The 17,143-nt window shown below is 47.2% G+C and overlaps 6 protein-coding genes across 6 annotated transcripts; 2 read left to right on the top strand and 4 right to left on the bottom strand.

Moving 5' to 3' along the window:
• Positions 1–283: 283 nt before the first annotated feature.
• I203_103094 (uncharacterized protein) lies at positions 284–1,477 on the bottom strand (the record flags this gene model as incomplete). Its single annotated transcript, XM_019150775.1, has 5 exons — positions 284–392; positions 536–778; positions 869–968; positions 1,041–1,146; positions 1,301–1,477. The coding sequence occupies 5 exons, from the start codon at positions 1,475–1,477 to the stop codon at positions 284–286; spliced, it is 735 nt and encodes a 244-aa protein (XP_019000002.1).
• A 263-nt stretch (positions 1,478–1,740) lies between these two features.
• Positions 1,741–2,806, top strand: I203_103093 (peptidyl-tRNA hydrolase; the record flags this gene model as incomplete). The annotated part of the gene is made up of 6 exons (XM_019150776.1): positions 1,741–1,762; positions 1,818–2,194; positions 2,341–2,366; positions 2,450–2,551; positions 2,628–2,678; positions 2,755–2,806. The coding sequence occupies 6 exons, from the start codon at positions 1,741–1,743 to the stop codon at positions 2,804–2,806; spliced, it is 630 nt and encodes a 209-aa protein (XP_019000003.1).
• Positions 2,807–3,105: 299 nt separating this feature from the next.
• Positions 3,106–5,271, bottom strand: I203_103092 (uncharacterized protein; the record flags this gene model as incomplete). Its single annotated transcript, XM_019150777.1, has 1 exon — positions 3,106–5,271. The coding sequence occupies one exon, from the start codon at positions 5,269–5,271 to the stop codon at positions 3,106–3,108; it is 2,166 nt and encodes a 721-aa protein (XP_019000004.1).
• A 133-nt stretch (positions 5,272–5,404) lies between these two features.
• On the bottom strand, positions 5,405–8,369 carry I203_103091 (uncharacterized protein; the record flags this gene model as incomplete). Its single annotated transcript, XM_019150778.1, has 3 exons — positions 5,405–7,793; positions 7,865–8,011; positions 8,083–8,369. 3 exons carry the CDS (start codon positions 8,367–8,369, stop codon positions 5,405–5,407), a joined length of 2,823 nt encoding a protein of 940 aa, XP_019000005.1.
• A 1,054-nt stretch (positions 8,370–9,423) lies between these two features.
• Positions 9,424–10,745, top strand: I203_103090 (uncharacterized protein; the record flags this gene model as incomplete). The annotated part of the gene is made up of 5 exons (XM_019150779.1): positions 9,424–9,494; positions 9,577–9,681; positions 9,969–10,047; positions 10,117–10,242; positions 10,320–10,745. 5 exons carry the CDS (start codon positions 9,424–9,426, stop codon positions 10,743–10,745), a joined length of 807 nt encoding a protein of 268 aa, XP_019000006.1.
• A 477-nt stretch (positions 10,746–11,222) lies between these two features.
• On the bottom strand, positions 11,223–16,690 carry I203_103089 (uncharacterized protein; the record flags this gene model as incomplete). The annotated part of the gene is made up of 8 exons (XM_065517235.1): positions 11,223–11,249; positions 11,330–11,832; positions 11,893–12,126; positions 12,180–12,258; positions 12,318–13,826; positions 13,928–16,043; positions 16,132–16,274; positions 16,316–16,690. The coding sequence occupies 8 exons, from the start codon at positions 16,688–16,690 to the stop codon at positions 11,223–11,225; spliced, it is 4,986 nt and encodes a 1,661-aa protein (XP_065374053.1).
• Between the last annotated feature and the right edge of the window lie 453 nt (positions 16,691–17,143).

Raw genomic sequence — 17,143 nt, 5'->3', positions numbered from 1 at the left:
ACGCTCAACGCTCAAACGATCATTGCATGAGTGACACCATCGAACGTCTTCTGATCGGCCGCTTTTCATGTTATGCGTTGAGTGACAACGGAATAATGTCAAAGGGACATGTGATGTGTAAATGCATATGCAAGGTATCTGATATACGTCTATTGACTATATTTACCCCTCATCCAATATAAATCCTGATTTGAAACATCATCTCCCCTCCAAGTCATCCCGACAAGCATGTCCACTTCGTGAGTTTTTCACTATACTCTGTAACTGCACCTGCTTTGACACCTTAGGCAGAACCGTTGGGCTGTTCACTCTCACCCAAAGCTTTCGCTATATCCTCGCAGACCATTATGATGGCACCGTGAGGTTCGACTTTCGAGTAATAGTTCTCTTCGCTACGCAAATGAAAGAGTGGATGATCAGCTCCGTTCCATATCATTCATGACATTTGACAGGCAGATGAGGAGGAAGAGTCTTGGTTATTTCGACTGTGAATGATGACGGAAGAAGCTTGATGTCGAGAAGGCACACCACTCACATGCCAACTTCCTTGAACCCCAATCTCTCATAAAACCTCTTAGCATCCTCGTTACCCACCTGGACATGCGCCAGGGCTCGGTTCACTCTCACTCGGGGAGGGGCGACGATGAGGGAAGCACGGGTGTTGGTCTTGTTATCTGATGGGATGGGCGGTGGGGGTGTGGTGGGATGTAAGGAAGCTTTGAGTGAGGAAAGGAGAAGGGAAGTACCAAGATTGAGAGATCGATAAGGTGCGAGAATGCTAAGTTGATTCAAGTATGATCAGTAACGAGTCTAACAAGCTTTGTGATACTATGGGTTGCCAGGTCGTGTGGATCCAATTCGTACTCACGCAAGTGTCAGGATCACCAATGTTGGAGGCTCTTTGGAGCCTTTGGCCAGATTATCGAATTTGCAACAGATCGCACCGACAGGTATATCTGCGTAGTAAACTGTTTCGTCATACGGTGACATCAGCATGACTGCGATGGATGAGGAAACGGTCGAAAAGGTCAATCACTCACTCAACTTGTTCACATCATCTAACAGAGGATCTCTGACTTCCTTATAGAATTTATCAGAGTATACGATAGGTATCACTACGCTATTGATCCTTCTGAGAGTACCGGACTGATCGGACATCATTACATCAGTATGTCAGCTTTCGTTTGTCATGTTTTGGATGAGCAGAACGTGAAGTGACGTCCACGGAATGTAGAAGATGATTTGAACCTTCAACATTCTTGATGTGGATCTACTTCAGGTATATCAAGATCCCACTCACATTATTCAACGTCAGACTGGTCAAAGTCACTTTAACATTCGGTTTAACAATCTTTTTTCCTTTTTTGCTCGACGACAAGTCCAAGGTCGTATGTTCACCTTTCAGGCCTGTCAAATCAATTGGGGCCGATACCGTACCGGCCGTGCTATATGTGGGTGTACCAGCTGAATTTGACATCCTGGATAGTCTTTTGGTACTATCTGACGGATGGAGAAGAATGAGAGAGAAGTTGAAGATGCTCTTGCTCAACTGAACATCAAAATCCATGATGATTCCATCAACCTTTGTGGAGAGCTTTCGAAGAAATGATGATGTCATCGTTTTCTTCAAGAAGAGATTTCTTCGAAAGATATTGAAAGAGCATGTAATAATGTACTCGTTCAAGTGTACCTTAGATTCATCCTTGCTGTGACGTCTCAACTACTATTTCTGCGGAGACCATGAGCTCGATCAGGATGGACGGTGAGTCTCGTCAACCTGTGAAACACCTGGAGCTGACCCACCCCCTTCTTCTCAGGAATCCTCTCCCCCCTCGTCATATCCGTCATAGCCTTCGCAGTAGGCTATCAAGCCCATTCCCTCTTATCCACTCGCGCCAACCCATCTTTGCTCACTCCTACCGATGCATCTTCCAAATCTAAATCGAGATCAAAGAATGATACAAAATCTGTCACCTCAAGCTCCGGTTCGGGAACAGATACAGAATCCGATGCTGAAGATACAGCTGCAGCATTATCATCCGACTTGACATCGACCAAATTCAGTAGTTCGGAAGAGATGAAATTGGTCCTAGTAGTGAATGACGAGTTGAAAATGACCAAGGGGAAGATTGCCGCTCAGGCTGGTCATGCGACGTTGGCTTGTGCGATGACGTTGAAGGAGGCTAATCCGAGGGTGAGTGAACTGAGCATGCGAGTGCGCATTAAGAAGGACACGGAGACCTCCTACCACCAAGGAGATATCAAGGCAGTCTCAAGACTGTTGATTTATCCTACAGTAGATGAATGGAGCTGATGAGTACTTTGTTTTCGTATACATAGTTATTCAGAGCATGGCAGAACCAAGGGTAAATATCACTTCTACTTCTTTCGGCTCTCCCCAGTTTTTAGGAGAGCTTTATCAGGCTAATTTCTCTGTCTCATCCCACAGTCAACCTAAAATAGCATTACGTTGCGCCAACACCGAAGAACTAGAGATCTTAGCAGCTCAAGCTAGAAGTTTGAATCTATGTGCGAGGACGATAAGAGATGCGTGAGTTGCCATTATTTTGATCACCATCATCCCCTCGTCGTTACGATTTCAGCTGACAAACTGATCACACTTGTAGTGGAAGAACTCAAGTGGCTCCTGGGTCGAAAACCATCGTCGGTATTGGGCCGTGAGTACCCGTTCACATGAGATGAGAAAAATTGCGACAATTCTCACTGACGCCATCAATATTTCTTGTATTCCAGAGGCCCAGCAAGAATTATCAATACAGTTACGGGGAAGCTCAAGCTTCTATAGGTTGTACGATGACATGCACGCGCATGTATCGATATTTCCATCTTGCTCAGTCAATCCGCCTTTATAATTTCAATCACTGATCGAAGGAACTAGCTTAAGTGACATGGAACAGGTAGATACATATAGCAACACCGATGTCAGAATATTAACTCAAATACAAATAACAGATCAGGATCTCTAGAAACTACAACGGATGCTACAGAAACACGTTACAAGTTAATTGAGCAATTCAAGATACAAACAATGAATGAAGCTAGTATACTTGAAACAAAACCCTCAAACGCTCATCATCTTTCCTCTTACCGCTTCTTCTTCGGATCCCTCTGCTGACCTGCCTCAGAGATTTCTCTGCCTTTCCCTTTCCTCTCCCTGCTTCTACCTCTTTCTTCCTCTTCACCCGTAGGAACCTCTTGACTACTACCGCTCTGAAGACTACTACCTTGTATGAGAGCAGCTCTGACTTCCTGTGAGAGTCTGCGTTCTGAAGGGGCATTTCCTCTACCTACACCTCGACTTCTGGCTGTTACGGCACCCGTTGTTGTTGATGACGACTGCCCAGCAGAAGAAGAGGCAGGGGCCGAACGAGGTTTGTATTCTGGATCCCTGATGATATATTCCGTCCCCGTTTCGTCGATATAACTTCTCATACCAGGAGAAGGTGATCTTCCTCGATTGATCTCTTGCATCATCCTTGCCGCTTCTGCTGATTGTCTTTCTGAGTATTCCCGCAGCGCGATTGCGGTCTGAGCCTGCACTAGACTCGCTTGTGCTTCCCTAGCTAGTTGCTGCAGATACACTTGCTGATCAAGAGGTATTGGCTGATTAGGGTATGCCGCTGCAACAAGTGCCTTTCTTGCGTCATACCGAGCCATAGCAGTAGTCGGATCGGATGAACTTCTTCGTCTACTACTCGAGACAAGAGTTCTTCGATCAGGCACAGTCAACTGTCGGCCTCCTTTTGGATATTGTGGCGGAGGGACGCTGGTATCCCTCTTGTTTTTGGCTTCTCGGCTTCTCTCCGGTATCAAATATTGCACGGCGGCACCAAGGACAGCTTCTTTTCCTAGTTGAGTGGTCGGAGCTGTCGCACCAGCAGAGGGATCTATCGGACTTGCATTGCTACCTAAAGAACCACGAGGCGTGGGTTCGATAATCTTGAGCCTTGGACCAGATCTAGGCTGTTCGACCTCTTCTCGTGGTCCTTCCGTTGTAGGCTGCTTGTCGTCCTCTGATGGATGTTCCATCGAACCAGGTCCGGAGAGACGTCGTACCCTGAGTGGTTGGACAGGCTGAGGAGGTTGTGGCGGAGCTAGGGAAGGAATTTTGGGAATTCGAGGAAGAGTCTGTGTAGGGCGAGTTGATAGGGGCGAAGCTGATCGAGATCTATTGATACTCACCGGAACATTGGTTGCCAAATATCCGGACAGGTTATATGTCCCGAATATATCAGGTGCTGTGGACAATCGATTAAACACTTGTGTGGTGATTTGCGAGGGTGCAGAACCGACGGATATGGAAGGGACTGGAGCGGGGACGGCCGGAAGGAAGCCACCTCGCCAAGTTGGAGACAGAGAGGCCAGGTCAGGTGAAGGTGGCTGTGGAACCATGTCGGGAGGTATAAGAGATTCACCGGTGAATGCTTCGGCCCACCTCCCGAAGTCTGATAGTTGGCTTGGAGTAGATTCGACAGCTTGAGGTTCATTATGTGATGAACTTCCAACTGTTGATAGGCTTGGATAGTAGTATTCACCTGCCACCGATGATGAGCTTTCAGCAGGAGGAGCAGCAGTGCCTTGAACAGGTGGCTTAGGAGAAACACCGGTGGGACCGGCAAGGAGACTTTCCTCCAAAGATGTGGGTAGAGTGGTCGATGTACTTGGGATAATCTGGATGTTTTGACCCGCAAAGGCAGCTGGCCATTCTTCATAGACATCGAGCGGCACCTGTATGGGGTTTGAAGGATCTCTGGAGCTGCTAGCTCCTTCAGCCTCGGCAAGTAGCCCAGAGGACATGGTAGCGAGGTATTCGTTCCATCCAGCAGTATCGAGAAATGGCAGTCTCGTCTCTTCTTGCGGGGCCGACGCTTGCGGCGAGGGCGACGCAGGAGGTCTAGCCGGTGCTGCAGAGGTAGACACTCGAAGAGAAGGTGCTCGAGCAGTGGGTACTCGAGGAGGAGCTGTTGAGCGAGGATCCACTATTATAGGCTGCCTTGTCGGTGCAGAACGGCCTACCCCACGAGCAACGACCAAGGCTCTCCTGGCAGCAGCCTCACGGTCGTAGGCTGAATCAAGAGCTCGCATAGCATCGGTTCCAAGCTGCTTGAGGCCTGGTGGTATCGGACCTGGAATCTGGGAAAGAAACCCGTGGATCGCTATTACGACTGAGTGGTGAAAAGCTGATGACGCATGATGGGGGTATGGTACTGGTGGCCCCTTTCCGAAGGCAGCGTTGAATAGCGGTGGCATGATAGGATCCACATACGGGGTGTTTAATGCTAATGGGACTTGGGAGGTGATAATCTGTGGAACTATTGTTGCAGATCCAGATCCTGCAGATCCTGCCACATTTACCGCACTTGAGCTTGATGATCCAGCGGGATTAGCAGGAAAAGGCTGAGAAATGTGGTGGCTGAGGGGCGAAGGTACCTGTGTAAGGTGCAACCGGTGAAGTGGTGAGCATATCTTCGGAAGATCGGTGTGGTAGAGCGGGCGAGGTAGAGAGTTCAGGGATTTGCTCCTCCTCTTCTGAAACTCGGCTTCTTGTATCGGTTGATCTAGCTTTGGGTTTCCCACCTCTCAGCCTCAGCGGGTATTCCTCTGCTTCTTCTGGGATGCGGTCTCTATATTTGGAGCTGGCGGGATGCTTTGGAACAGGATAGCATTTCCGAACAGGCATTGTTAGTCCGAAGGGTTGTTGAGATGTCGATTTCACGTCCTCTTCAGTGACTTCGAGTGCGTCTGCCACGCACCTCCTCCATTGAAGGACTTTCATTGACTTTGAAGCTGTTTGCACATATTTATCGTGATCCACCTCGGATACACCCATGAAATTGGTCGGTCCATCAGCCAAAGCCAGTTTCTGCATGACGGCCATCTCTAAGGGGTCAATCCTTTGCAGCTGTATATAAGGGGCGGAGCTGGGACTGCCGATAGGATGAGTTTGCGGTCTATGACCTTCAATCTCTATTCCGAGAGGTACGTGATATGATATTTGCTTCCCTGGGACCAGCGAAGACGATTGGTTTGATATCGACCAGTCATTCGGATAAGAGTGGGTAGGTTGCAGCATTGTCTGGGCTGGAGCTGGCCCTATGAGTGTTCCTGCAAAGTTTGGGAAGGTGGAAGCTGAGGTCACACTCAACATATTGGAATGGATAGGTGGACAAGACGATTCGTTCCGAGCCTCACCATGTCCTCTAGACTGGTTGGAATTGTTGAGGATGATGCTAGAAACTGAAGACTGACAGTCCTGTCTTGCATTTTTATAGTACCAATCCTGGTTATCTTCCTCCGTCATGCTGTTGAACACGGTTTCATCCAGGGTTGAGAGAGCTCCCGAAGTATCATAGCAGTTCTCTGTTGGTCTGTCATAGGAGAAAGCCCATCTTGGCCAATAATTCTTGAATATTGGAGGAGCGATATCTTGCGCAGATGAAAAGCCTTCTTGTATATCATTCCTTGAGTCGTCCTCTCTCTCGATTGAATGATGTGAGCCACCTCTTAGCCTCATTGCGTCCGATTGGCCTATTGTGGGTCTTGTTCCACTCGTATCGTCCACTTCATCAGCTTGACCGATTGTAGACGGATTCTGGACCTGTTCAGAATCGTCGTACTCGGGATAATGATGATCTTGATCTTCAGAATGGCTTGAGCCGGTATCCTGTCCCAAAGGGGGAGTGTATTCAGCGTGGCTGGTGGCGGTGATACGGGAAGGTGAAACTCCAGCAGGAGGAGCAGTATTCGTCGAATCAGCCCTTCTGGAAGGAGGATCGCTAAGCGATCGAGCTCTATACCTCGGGAGCGAATTCTCGTTAAGGTGAACATGTTCTTGTAGTGAGTGACTGTCAAAGTGATGGGCATCGGACATCTCTGGATGATTCGCCCATTCTTGTACGCTTTCCAGGGCTTCTTGAGCTGTTGGACGACTGAGCAAAGACACTTCTTCCCATAATCTGCCAGTGTATCGAGACAGGTTTCTTCTGAATTCATCAGAATCATCTGTGTGATCAATTCCACTCTGCGTGATTACTTGAGTGATATCGATAGCTGGTGCGGCACCAGGAGGAAGGTTTGAGACGGGCGAACCACCATCGAAAGTGAAAGATGATCTTCGTGCAGGAAATGTCGAAGGGGGAGGAGGGTTCCTGACTCTTTTGAGAATCGGTTCACCTGGGGAAGGTTCAATCACCTCCCATCGATGTACCACCGGAGCACTTTCGAAATGCTTGGATCGACGCTTCATCGCTGCCTGTGTCGGTGGCGGTGGAGAAGTTGGATAATCTGGATCCTGAGGAGACATGATTTGTTCTAGGAACGATGGTTGGATCTCCCTTGACGGATCCACCAAAGTGCTGGATGACCAAGGAGGCATCCGCCTAAGATCTTCGATCGAAGGCGATGAACCATCGATGCATCCAGTTTCGAGAGCTTTATGAGCAAGCTCTACCCTACGATGCTCCTTGTCGACCTCGATTCTCTCAAGAGGCGAGAGTGGAATGTTGACCGGGATCGAAGGTCTCAGAATACCAGAACGAAAGGCCACTTGACGACTTTGGTAAAGGTATTCGGAAGCTTCGGGATCGCTTACACTACCTCGACGGACGAACTGACCTGTCGATGGTGAGGAGGGCGACTCTTCGACAGTGGCAGTGAGAGTGTGAGAGCTGGGTGATCCACTAGTGAGAGGTTGTTGACTGTGTGGTCTTCGAAGCTTGCTACTAGGCGATGAAGAGAAGTTGCGAAAGGTGGTGGACATGAAACTAGTAATCCTAGGGTTAGGTGTAAGCATAAGTATTTCCTGGATATCTCAAGGGTTCATCGGGCTACTAAGCAAACTTACTTTCCCGGAGATTGTTTGAGCCTACCCAAAATGGCTTTCTTGGTAGGTGATTGCTCGGAAGTCCCAGACGTTCCCTCCTCTATTATCTTTAGGATTGGCTGAGATGGTGGAGGGATTTGGGGATCAGGGGAGAGAGGTATACGTCTTCTGTGAATTTGGTAAAGGGTCAACCAAGGTGAGTTGGAACATCACTTCGTCCGGGAAAAAAGGGAACTTACCCCCGAAGATCAGATCCGCCTTCTGCACCGGGAGGTATAGGTAATTCTTCACCCTCCAAGAGATCAATTCGTTCCAACTCTTCTGCTAACATCGTTTCTGTCCCAAGTAAGTCCGGATCAAGGTGTTTGTGCATTTCTCGAGCAACGATAGAGAAGTCGGAATCACCAGGTTTAGCGATTCTGAAAGATCTTGGGAGTTTGGGTTTAGGGTCGGCTTTGTCTTTACCTTTACCCTTGTCCTGCTTGGAGAGACGAGGTGGGGTAGGAGGATCCTGATCTGAGGACATGTTGATGGGTGACGTTGTAGGCCAGGGGGTGTTTGATGGGTATGGTGAGGTCAGAATCGATTCAAGCGGTTCCGTCTCAATCTGTCCAGTCTAATATCTCACGTCAGCTCAAAATGTGTCTGATGTGATGTCGGCTTCGAAAAGGAATAAAGCAATCACTCACTCAAGACGTCGGAAAGCTTTGTCGATTATCACAATCAAAAATTAGAGCAGAGTAGCCAATTGCAAGAAAGCTAAGACCCAAACCCAATCGGAGGATTTCAAGGCGAGAAGAGGTATGATTTCCACAGCGCGATCGAGAACGACGATATCTTGGGATATGTGTGGGAGGAGATGATCTTCTCTTCCTTCCCCCGACATATAAAGAAGTGATCGGATGGAGGTTTTAGGACGGTCGCGTTGAGACAAGGAAGAGTTATATAGTACAGTCGATAGCAAGGGGCGATAAGAGGGAAGCTGGAGAGATGAGAGTGAGAGGGAGCAAACAAAGTAGAAAGTATACAGGTAGAAGGTGTATCCAGTAAATCAGTCGCCTTGCTGCTACTCCTACTATGAACCACTGTATCGTAATGGTTGACTGAACTACTCGTAATGACTCGCGAATAGCACCGATCAAACTCTAATCGTTCAGGATATACGTCTGTATAACAGGGTTTGTAATCATGAATACACCACCACGACGCACGGTCCTCTCCTTTGAGTGTTTGCCATCAGATCATCGGCTCATCGTAGCACCATAGCATCATCTATCGACCGAGGTGTCTTGTAACCACCTACCTCATCAGACATTCCCATCTATCTCTGTCTTCACCCCTCCAAAGCATTTTGCATTTCATCTACCTCCATATCGCCCTCTCGAGTACCTCCCATAGTGCCACATCGCCACCACAGTACAGGTTGAATCTAAACCCCCGAACCAAATTATACGATCCCATACGTCACTCGAGCTCACCCTACTCCAATCAATCAATTTGACTTGTTCAATCTTTCTCTCTTTCTCTTCTTTTCTCCCTTCATCCCCATATTTGGGTCTCAGCCGAATCATCGTACTACCATGGCTTCCATTATATCCTCAATATGGCCTATACTATCTTCCTATAGACCGAACGCAGCTAGGGACCGTCAGTGCGCCCTTTTTCTTCCTTCCTCTGTCTCTATTTTTACTGTCTCAAAGTCATACTGATAAATGTGTTGATATTCTATATAGAGCTCAAAGAGAGAAAACACCCTTGAGATTTGGCGCATTCGAAGCTACATACATACCGCCCGGATGGGGTGTGATAAGTCCAAGGAACGATAAACATGCTCAGAGGTCAGTCAACTTTCCAACATCCAAACCTTCCTTCTTATCACTACGCATAAATTATCCATCCTTTCACTCAAGAAACCAAAACGACCAATTGTTTTGCATATCTGCATTCCCAATCGAAATGATGTTACTTAATTAGACTCTGACTTGACCATTCGGTCAAAGGAGAAACAATCAGTCTCTAGAATTACCCTGATCATAAAATCACCATCTTTCCTATCTTACATTGTGTCTTTATTTCTGTGTCGAACAGAGTGTGACTGACACAGTGTTGTTCGGTTGGGAAATAGACTATACAATCATATTCGAACGGTAGCATTCTGGCTTGATGCCGCTCCTGTTCTAGCAGATCTTGGTTTACCTTTCAGAGTGAGTATATTTTATCCCGACCTGAGTGGAAATCATAGCTGATTAATCCTTCTCTTTCATCCCTTGTAGGCAGGTCTAGATGATATCATCTCCCTTGTACCAATCTACGGTGATCTACTCTCAGGTGTACTGCAACTCTATCAAGTCTGGTTATGTTTCATCTTTGGCGTACCTAGAAACATCTTGGGATATATGGTGAGTTCTTTCAAAACATTCACCAACTTCCTCCCCTTTCTCAAGGAGTTGAGACCTAATCATCTGCTCCATCTTAGTTATTCAACGTCATTCTAGACGTTATAGTCGGTCTCGTCCCTCTACTAGGCGATTTCCTAGACAACCTCTTCAAATCAAATCTTCGTAATCTGGCATTACTTGAAACATGGTTATTAGAGGATGAACGTGCCAAACGTCGATATCACATACTGATCATGCCGGAAGGTAATGAGTTCATACCTAAACCGAAAACATCAAGATTCTCCGCGTCGTGGTTTGGTAATTCCAATTCAAACAAGAGCGCACTAGATGAAGAAAGAGAAAGAGAGAGATTGACAGGGAAAGTGAAAGTCACGAGAAGGATGGGTAAGGATGAAGGTGAGAAAGGACCATTGAATGAGACTGCACGAGAAGCAGGGTCAAGTTCCACTGCCGGTGATACAACTGGAACGAGAAGAAGGACGAGAAGAGCTGATCCCCAGTGATAGATCCTCTTGATTAGATGTTTGTAAATATGTTTTTAGATATGTAGCCATAGTATTCACGTTATGGAGATGTATCCACTGGAATGAATTACACTGGCATGTATGGAATTATCCTAGTTTACCAATCAAACTGATCCCCTCAAAACAGCGATATATGCATGGATCCATGGATCGGTAACCTGAAAATATAGGATGCGAAGAAGAAGAAAGAAAGAAGACAGAAAACATGACAAGAAAAACATATATACAATGTTATAACACATTTCATTAATAGATTCTATGTAAATCCATTCATTAATTTATTGTATTATGCACAGAGAAAAATTACATGAAACAATTGTTCCTCAATCTATCAAAAATCGTCAAACGTCAAACGTGAATAGATAGTAAAACATGGTGATTTGATTATAATCGTAAAGTTATACCAGTATTTACGTTTTTTTTTTCCTTTTGATATTTCAGTCAGTTACTGTTTGATTAACCAATGCTGATTTTCGATGCAGTCTATATTAATATCAGATCACATAGCATTCATATTAGTACATCGCCTCTCTTCTCTCAGCTCAAAGGATGGTATGACTAACCGTAAATGAATTCCTAGTCTGATGACTCAACCTAGAACCCGTCGTATTGACCGAATGTGAATGACCCCCTCCTCCTCCACCGACCCGCGGTAGAGATTGAGGGACTTGCTGTAGACTATGACCATTCCTAGCCATCAGAGGTGTAGGTGGCGAAATCAATAATTTCGATTTCGAATTTGACGATGATGAATTTCCACTAGATCTTAAAGAAGAGTTTGACAAAACGTTGGAAACTCCATTTATAGTATTGGTACTTGTACTTTGTCTTTTCTCCTCTGTCCGACTGGGAGAGAGGACATGTCTCTTACGGCCTGCAAGGATCCATGGATGTCTCATAGCCGGTTGAGGTTTCAGTCTTTTATCGGGATCCCAAGTCAGACACTTGGCGATGAAATCTACGAATAGCTCATCATCGCATTTCAATACTGATGCGAGTGTCTTCGTGCCCGGTCGTCGTCTTCGTCCTTTGGCATTAACGAACGGTCGAGGTGCTCCAGTAGCATCTACAAAGCTATCATCAGCATTTGGTCGTGTATGTGGAGAAGAATCGATGGATGACTCACCAAAGAACATTTTCCTCCTCGATGCCTTTTCCACCAAATACCTATCAGGTACACCTAAAACCTCCATGATACAAGCTAATTGTTCATGCTCATTCTCTCCGGGGAAGATAGGTACTCCAGTGTACAGTTCCGCCAAAATACATCCCAAGGACCACATATCGATTGCCATGGCATAATTCATCCCCAAGATCACCTCGGGGCTTCGATAGAACCTCGATTGAATGTATGTATAGACTGCAGTCGGAATCAGCTACGAGCCAATGAGGAATGCTGCGAAAAGCACACACCTTTCTCAGTCTCAAGACAACTACTTCCAAAGTCAATGACCTTGATACCACTCTTAGCTGGATGACATAGAAGGATGTTCTATAGTGGATACTTCAGTCAGCATTAATCAGTCTACATAAAAGAATTGCTTCACTCACCTCTGGTTTGAGATCGCAGTGCACTATCCTATGCGACCTCATCAACTGCAACGAAGCCAACATCTGAGTCGTAAACCTCCTGATCAACACCGTCGTAAATCCAGCAAATTGATTCGCTTTGATCAACTCGTACAAGTTTATACTTAATAATTCGGTGATGATACAGAGATGCCCTCTGAACGAGAAACTATCCGTCATTCTGACCATGTAATGTTTATCCTCTGGATCCCATTCTACCAATTGTTGTAAGATCTTGACTTCCACCAAAGCCTGAGCATGGAATCGTTTCTTATTCCGAATGATCTTGACAGCTACTGATTGACCGTTTTTATGATCCCTACATTGGACAACCTGACCGAAACTTCCTTTACCTAATATGCCGACCACTTCATATCGATAACATAGATGATCACCTTCCACCACGAGATAATCTCCTCGTTCATCATCATACCCATGATTATACACTACACCGCCAGATGCAGGAGGTCGAGTGATCTTCTTGGGTAAAGGCGTATAGTAAATCTTGTCGAAGTCTAATACCTCCTTCCTCTCGAAATCACTCATATCCTGTAAGAATCTGGAGATGAACGCTCTTTGAGACATCGGTTCAGCCGCCAAAGTATCTTCGGGGAATTCATTGACGTCAGATAGATCATCCTTCTTTCCTGCTGCTGCACGTTGACGACGACGCTTGATGTATGCTGCCATCTCTGCGTCCGCTAACGATTCTTCATCGTCCGCTGGACTCATCGAGGGAGATTCGGCAGTCAATGAAGTTTTCCGGAAACTGGTACCGGGAGCGCCAACTGATGAAGATGATGACATCCTGGATGTGCTTGGTATCGATAATTTGGAATGAAGCGATTTTGAAGGTTTGATAGGCGATGTTCGACCAGACGAGCCTCCGCTTTGACTCTGAAGCGTATCTTTAGAATCCCTACGAGTGACTCGGAAATCCCGAGATGACCTCTTGGCACTGGATGATACCGTAGCGGCAGTGACAGACGATGTAGGTGGAGGTTGAGGTAGCTGTCTTCTCGATGGAGGAACCATATCTCGTCGGATGGGCGGATCAGAAGGTCGATTGTGAGATGTAGTTCTTCTAGCTTCCTGTCTGGCAGACATAGGTGCCAGTAGATGAGCCCGATGAGCGCTGGAAGTGGACTGTCTCGGTGTCGTCATTCCTTCAACAACACCGAACTCGCTGATCGGCGGTCGACTGAGATCCGCCATGCTCGAGCTGACCGTCTTGCCTCGTAGGGATGGCATAGCAGGAGGAGGCATGGAAGTCGAAGGTGACCCGACTCCAGGTCGATTCGCTATTCGAGGTATTTTCGTCGGTGTAACTGACGGGAGATTTCGAGAAGAGTCTGAAGGTCGCACATCTGCGGGTCTCGCTGGGGAGCCGACAATGGCTGGCAATCGCCTATCTTGTTGACCGTTGATTGTTGATTCACTTCGATTCGATGCTGCGGAAGATCGGCTATCCAGGGAGCTTTCAACCGAGCTCTTGAGTTTGAGTAGTTCAGCAGGTACGAAAGGTTTTGAGGCATCACCGGAGATAGATAATGTCTAGATGTCAGCTCAATAGTCACTCGGTGTTGACTCACTTTTCCTCTGCGTCTGCCTGTCCATCCTGTACTTTGAGCTTGAGGAGGTTCAGCTTTGACTTCAGGTTTAGCTGGTGCAGGGAACTGCTGCGATATACCTCGTTTCGATGTACTTCCTCTCAGCATTGAAGGTAGATGCATCCCAAGTACAGATTTCCTCGACTGAGAGCCAGGTGCAGGCTTGATATCCGATTGCTTGGGCGTTTCAGGCGGTGTACCTTTAGACTGGGTTGAAGTCGAGGACGTACGGCGGAAGAAGGGAATTGACGATGGGGTAAGCCTCTTGGCTGCAGGTTTGTTCGTTGCCAGATACTGCGATTCTTCGGATTCATGCCTATTCAGGCCAGGAGACGGTAGCTCGCTTTGGTGTATCTCTGACCAAGGAGTTTGAGGGCTGCGAGGGAGTTCTTCATTCGAGACCGCAGGGGAAGAGCTTGCTTTGAGGTTGAGAGCCGAGGAGAAAGACCATTTCTTGTTCATCTTTGGAGGTGGCATGACAGGAGAGGTCGTCGTCTCGGGAGGGGAGTAGGTAGAAGTTGCATGTTGCGCTGGAGGCGAGAGGAGAGGTGAAGTAGAAGCAGACGGTTCTTCTCTCACAGGCACAAAACTAGCCACGTTATTCATTCCCTGCCGCATCGATATATAGCTCTTGGGCAGAGGAGGTACAGGTGGAACTGATACATCTCGATCCTGATCCAATGGCTCGCCAACTGTGATGCTGGGAGTCGATACATCACTGCCACCGCTAGCCCGTCTAGCCTTGGCTGAAGGTACATCGCTGAGAGAAGGAGTAGTCGAGGTCGTAGGTAATGAGTGAGAGTCGCGGGATGTCGGGGTCCCGATGAAGCTAGCTGAGGATGATGATTCTCGCTTGGCGGTTTTCGCTTTTGGAATAGGCACAGCAGGCAGTTCTTCACCGATGTCAATCCAGTTGTTAAGGGGCGATTCGGAATCTTTGAGGCTTCCATTGCTCGATCTGGACGGTACCTTTTTATGCTTGGTACTAGGTGGTGTACCAGGTCTTGAGACTACAGGAGTTTTCACTTTCGGTTTTGATTTACCAGGTGTAGTTGAAATACCATCTAATTTTCTCATCGCTTCTTCGGTATGCGCATCAAGTCTGGGATTCGATGTCGCAGATCGTAATCGTTGTGAGTCCGATCTTTGAATCGACTTCTGACCAAAATGTGAAGTCGTACCGGAAGCGCTAGAAGGGGGTGTACTGGAAGAAGCGAAATTGTTGACTGAACCTGAACCTTTGAGGATCTGATTGATGGACGCGGTAGAGGGACTAGGCGGCAGATGAGAGAAATCTTTGGGAGCGAACTGTTTCAGTATATCATGAGAGCTATGTCGAGACTGATTTGGCGGTGTCTTCCTGCTATCCTTCGAGGTACGATGAGCGAAAGTCTGAGAATCGGCAGATGTGGGAGGTTGAGATAGGTTTGCTCGATTGCCGAAAGTTTGCGAATCAGCTGAAGTAGGAGGTTGAGATGGATATAGACTCGCTGCAGCAGCATTAGCAGCAGCGGCAGCTCGTTCCCTTTCTTGTCTTCTAGCATATATTCTAGCTCTAGCGCTGTTTGGTGAGATGGGTGATTCTGGTATATGCATCTGATTGAGACCTCGTACCGGCGATTCCGGTACCAGAGCATGGACTGGTTCGGAGGGTGCAGTGGTAGAGGGTTTGGTCTCCGGCATAGATAATGAGGCTGCCAGAGCTGCTTCCATCGAAGTATCGAAGTTGAAGTCCGCCAATGTGTTGAGAGAGAACATGGGATCTTCTTTCTTGGTACTCGGTGGAGCAGTAGCTGATTCTTTGTTCCTATCTCTTGCCGGTGATTTGCTAGGTAATCGAGGCGGAGTCTGCGTCTGTGACATCGAATGAGGTCTTGCTTTTCCTTCGGCTTCAAACCCTAATCCAACACCTTCCTTGCCTTGCATCCAATCATCCATTGTCGGCTGAGGTAGAGGTGGGATACTACCTAGATTGAAAGGCATACTAGGTGTACGTAGATGTTGATGTTGTGTTGAAGCTCCCCAACGAGGAGTAGCGAGTTCTCCTACACCGATGAGCGCTTTACGGTCAATATTGGATGGATCAGGTTGTTCAGGACTGGCCGTTGTCAGGGGGGAAGAAGGTTTGAGATAGTATGAATCGATTCTGATTGATCAGCCTGGTGTCTACCTCGGTGTCAACTCACGAAATTCGCGCATCATTATCATCTACTGTCAGAGTTGACTGTCTCGATGTAGAAACCTGAGGGATGATAGGTGTCGTATGAGCAGAAGGTGCGAGAGGTGCTTGTGTGGGAGGGTGTGGGAGTGGTCGTGAGGTCCGGCGTACCTATATCGGGTCAGCTAAATGTCAACGGCAGTTAGACTCACAGGTTCAGTGACCACTCTCCGACTCTCAGGTGAAGGTTCAAGTCCCATTCCCAATCCACCGTACCTATCATCCCTCCTCGGACTAAGGTCTAATGCAGCAGGTGCAGGTGCTCTTCTCCCTTTAAGCGTGGAAGTAAAAGAGGAGTTTGACGTTGAGCTGGTCAGACGTTCTCTCGAGGGAGGATGCTGCAGTGTATGAGCTGGGGAGAGAGACGGAGGCATGGTGGAGTAGGGATTGTTGGGGCTTAGATTTGGTTGAGTGGTCCATGGTGTATAGGCAGGTTGAAGACTGTAATCTGAATATCCTTGTCCCGACTGTGAAGTCTGCCTATAACGTGGTGAGGACGGACCTGGCTCGGCAGTTTGGGAGTTCATGATGACTGTGTATGCTGGTGAGTACGAAGTACTGGAGTCGAGAAGTAAACACAGAGTATGTCTACTCACCTTGGAAACTTGAAAAGTCACCGCTTAACATTCACAATCACGGTCACATTCACCTGTGCGCCTGTGAAGGTGAATCCATTGATTGAACGTGGGTCATGCAGGTAGGGAGATCTAAGTGACGGCGAGCAAGATGATCAAGATGAGTGTTGACTGAGGTGATGGTGATAAATGTTGTTTTGATCAAATTTGATACAGAGAGGTAGGTAGGTAGGTAGGTAGGTTTGATGAGTAAAACGGTCCAACGATCCAACGATCCCAACTGAACGGTCAATGCGGAGTACAACTGGAACCAACAATCAGGATAAATATCACTCGTGGCACTGCTATTTCGGCTCATTCCCTCTTACACACCACATTATGCATCTACACGCAAGCATGTCATCA

The sequence above is a fragment of the Kwoniella mangroviensis genome (assembly GCF_000507465.2).
Source record: "Kwoniella mangroviensis CBS 8507 chromosome 1 map unlocalized Ctg01, whole genome shotgun sequence".
NCBI lineage: Eukaryota > Fungi > Basidiomycota > Tremellomycetes > Tremellales > Cryptococcaceae > Kwoniella > Kwoniella mangrovensis.
The sequence above is the reverse complement of the archived record's forward strand: the minus strand, read 5'-3'. Positions and strand labels throughout refer to the sequence as shown.